General features: G+C 41.5%; 1 protein-coding gene across 2 annotated transcripts in view; it reads left to right on the top strand.

Moving 5' to 3' along the window:
- LOC138006649 (CCR4-NOT transcription complex subunit 11-like) overlaps positions 1 to 2452 on the top strand; it is a 26535-nt gene extending 24083 nt beyond the window's left edge. Inside the window, exon 16 of one of the 2 annotated variants that reach the window (XM_068853119.1) lies at positions 1245 to 2452. In XM_068853119.1, coding sequence (XP_068709220.1) covers positions 1245 to 1370 — 126 coding nt within the window. In that variant the 3' untranslated portion in view covers positions 1371 to 2452. The remainder of the gene's footprint in view (positions 1 to 1244) is intronic. The other variant, XM_068853127.1, reaches the window with a different exon arrangement.
- The last annotated feature ends 590 nt before the right edge of the window (positions 2453 to 3042 follow it).

The following is a 3042-nucleotide window of genomic DNA, read 5'->3' on the forward strand; positions in this document are numbered from 1 at the left end:
CTCTGCACTTCTCCAAATTTAAAATCCGCCAAATAGACGGACCCAAATGTCCCGCTTTTAAGCTCTTCTTTCATTTTTACTGAGCTCCATGAGAACTCTGGAATTCCAAATGCACGTCGTCCTTTTTTAGTCAGAGATGTAAGCTTTAAAGAATCTACCATCACTTTCCTCGCACAATCACCTTCTTCTCCCGCGCAAAATATTAAAATATGCAAAATTATTTTCGTCAAAGGTGTACAATGCATGTTAAAAAAAATTCCAGTCTTTTGGCAGCCTGGTCGTTTGTTTGTCACTTACATTTTAGTTTGTTCCATGTTTGCCCTAGTAAAATTACCCATTCCCGTAAAGCGTTGGAAATCGGTCTGGACCAGCTCCTGTGTATTTGAGGATGTTTATCATTTAAGAAATAAAAAATGTGCCGAGTGCATTGTTTAGTTAAATATAAGCACCAGGATGTTTTTTTGAACACGAGAGACGGCCGAGAATGATTACTGGCCGTAATTACTTCTCTAATGTTCTTAAAAGTTTCCAAATGCTAATATTACTCAACAATGTACGAACAATTCTTTTTTTTTGCCGTACTTATTTAAATGTCAAGCGATAAAATAAAATGAAAATAAAATAAAATAATTAAAATTGAAATGCGATAGACAAAGAAATAAACAAATCAGCAGTCGAACTATGCTATCGTGTTTCTGTAAATCCATCTTTTACAAATTCAGTCCATCTTTTACAATATGCCTGTACAACTGCAGCGGGAATCGTTCTTGTTGAATTGAATAAACGTATCGCGTACGTGATCAAACTACACACAAACGATCGTGTTATTGTTGAAATCCTATCCGCGTCAAACTCACCCTTTGGGCGACGAAGGGCTACGAACTCCGAAAAGCGAAGCTTTCCGTAGGAGGCACGAAGTGCCGAGAGTACAAAATACCGTTAGTGACTGTTAGACACCATTAGTGACAAGCCCGCAGTCATTACTGTATGCGGCTTTCGTTTCGCGGGGATGATTTGTATGTAGTTTGATCACGTACGGTGATTCAAATCGTGCTGCTATTGTACGGTGAAGTTACCTGGAAAAACGGTCAAATAGGACTCTGCTCCCTCAAGGGTTCAGCGGGTAGCCGTATTGGGATATGCGCTAGGTGAATAGAACCACTGTTGCTCTCGGTGGGAGAATATTTCACCGTGTTTGTTAAGCTAGTATACTTAAAGAATTTTTTTGAACGTTTTTGTTGCAGGACCTTTTTATTGAATTAGAATCATTCTGTATTGAGTTTAGTCGCATAAAAGAAGCAGCCGGCTTGTTTCGACTCTTGAAAACCTTGGACAGCGGAGAAGCCGGCGGTCCAACACCGACCAAGTAAACCAGGCCGACGCTTAACTGCCGTCCATGTTGTTGCATATAGGAGAAAGTTTGGCTTAAGACCAAGTTATGCTGTCAACGAGGCATTCTTTGTGACCCTTCTCGAGTTCTTGTGGACAGTTTGTGACGCGTATAAAGAGAAATTCAAGAGCGAGAGACTGTTTCACTTCTTTGACATTCAGTCGTTCTGAAATGATTAAGGCCTTTCATCACCAATAACTCTGTCTTTCGCAAAAAGTTTTTTTTGCTTTAGGAGATAGTTGTCAAAGCCAGTGGTTTCAATGGGCAGGGAGGCGTACAGCGGGAGTACTAAGTGGTACTAAGGACGCATACGGTTTGCGGTCTCGGTCAAATCAACCACACTTTGTAAGCCAGCATGCCAGTTCCTCCTTCCAGTTTCATTTATTACGCTGTTAAGTTTATTTGGATCGTTTTCTTTCTGTAATCATACCCACAATGAGAAATAATATAAACCGTTCAAGATTTCAACATTGATTTTTTTACGGATGCAGGGATGGCGCAGCGGTTTTTCTCCAGGTACCCCGCTTTTCCCCTCTCCTCAAAAACTAACATTTGATGTGATTTGCGTTAATTTGTTGATTTTAGTTTACAGTGTCCCCAATTAGTGCTTTAGCGCTAGAAGAGTACACACTTAAAGTTCCTTTCCTTTCGTTTTCTGTTCAATTTTTACGAAATAGATTTTCATGTCAGGTCGACGTTTTGTGGTGGGACCACAGCGGAATTTGAACCCGCAGAAACCAGCATGGAATAGCTTGCGGTCTAACCACTGGGTCACGCACGCTTGCATAAAATGTGTCTTGATATATTGCTTTAATCTAATGGATAGGGAGTTACAGCTGGATTAGATTATATGTGTTTTAACTCGGAAATCATGGTTGTGTGTGTGGCTGGGTGAAAAACTTTAAAAGATCGCTCATACGTTCCTTGGTGCTAAGAGTGCGCTCTACGCCTCTACAAGTGTACTTGTTTTAATTTTTGCCCCGCAAGACAATTCGATACAGATAAGTGAAGACAATCAACCTTGACGTTTGACTGAAATAAAAACTGCTTTCTAAAGTCTTACTTTGGTCGCTTTACTTATGACTGTATTGAATAAATCATGTCCGCCGACTAGTCACCAACGGAAAGCCTCTTTCTGTCTGCCACTAGTCTGGCGTCTGGGTTTTAGTTTATCCATCTGAGGATAACTCGACGGGAGTCTTTGGCCAAACCGGCGGGAAAGCGGTGTAGTCCTCTGACCACCGTAGACGCGATTTGTCTTTAGCCGTATATGCCAGTATTATTTCCCTGCCCATCCTGTAGTAAGCGACCACTGGGTATTTCTGTTTTAGTTCTCAGTTTCGAATTGTCCCCGTCCATTCCACCATTCTTCACTTCCATCAGTGAAATGTTCTTACCATCGATAGTGGACCTTCGAAATCAAGAACTCTCGGGTCGAAAGTTCCTCGTTGCCAGAGGAATTTTTTTTTCAAAGGTCAGAGAGAGTACTATTCGAGGCAATGACCGAGGACTGTCACGGTGGTCTTTGCCTTCGACAGGCGTTCCGTAGTGTTGTCGCAGACCTTGGACCTTGATTTCATTGACCTCCAATTGGTTGTTGTGGTCGTTTGCCCCCTTGTACTTAAAAGAAAGGAACAAACCACAGTAAAACG

This window comes from Montipora foliosa, chromosome 1, assembly GCF_036669935.1.
Source record: "Montipora foliosa isolate CH-2021 chromosome 1, ASM3666993v2, whole genome shotgun sequence".
Lineage (NCBI taxonomy): Eukaryota > Metazoa > Cnidaria > Anthozoa > Scleractinia > Acroporidae > Montipora > Montipora foliosa.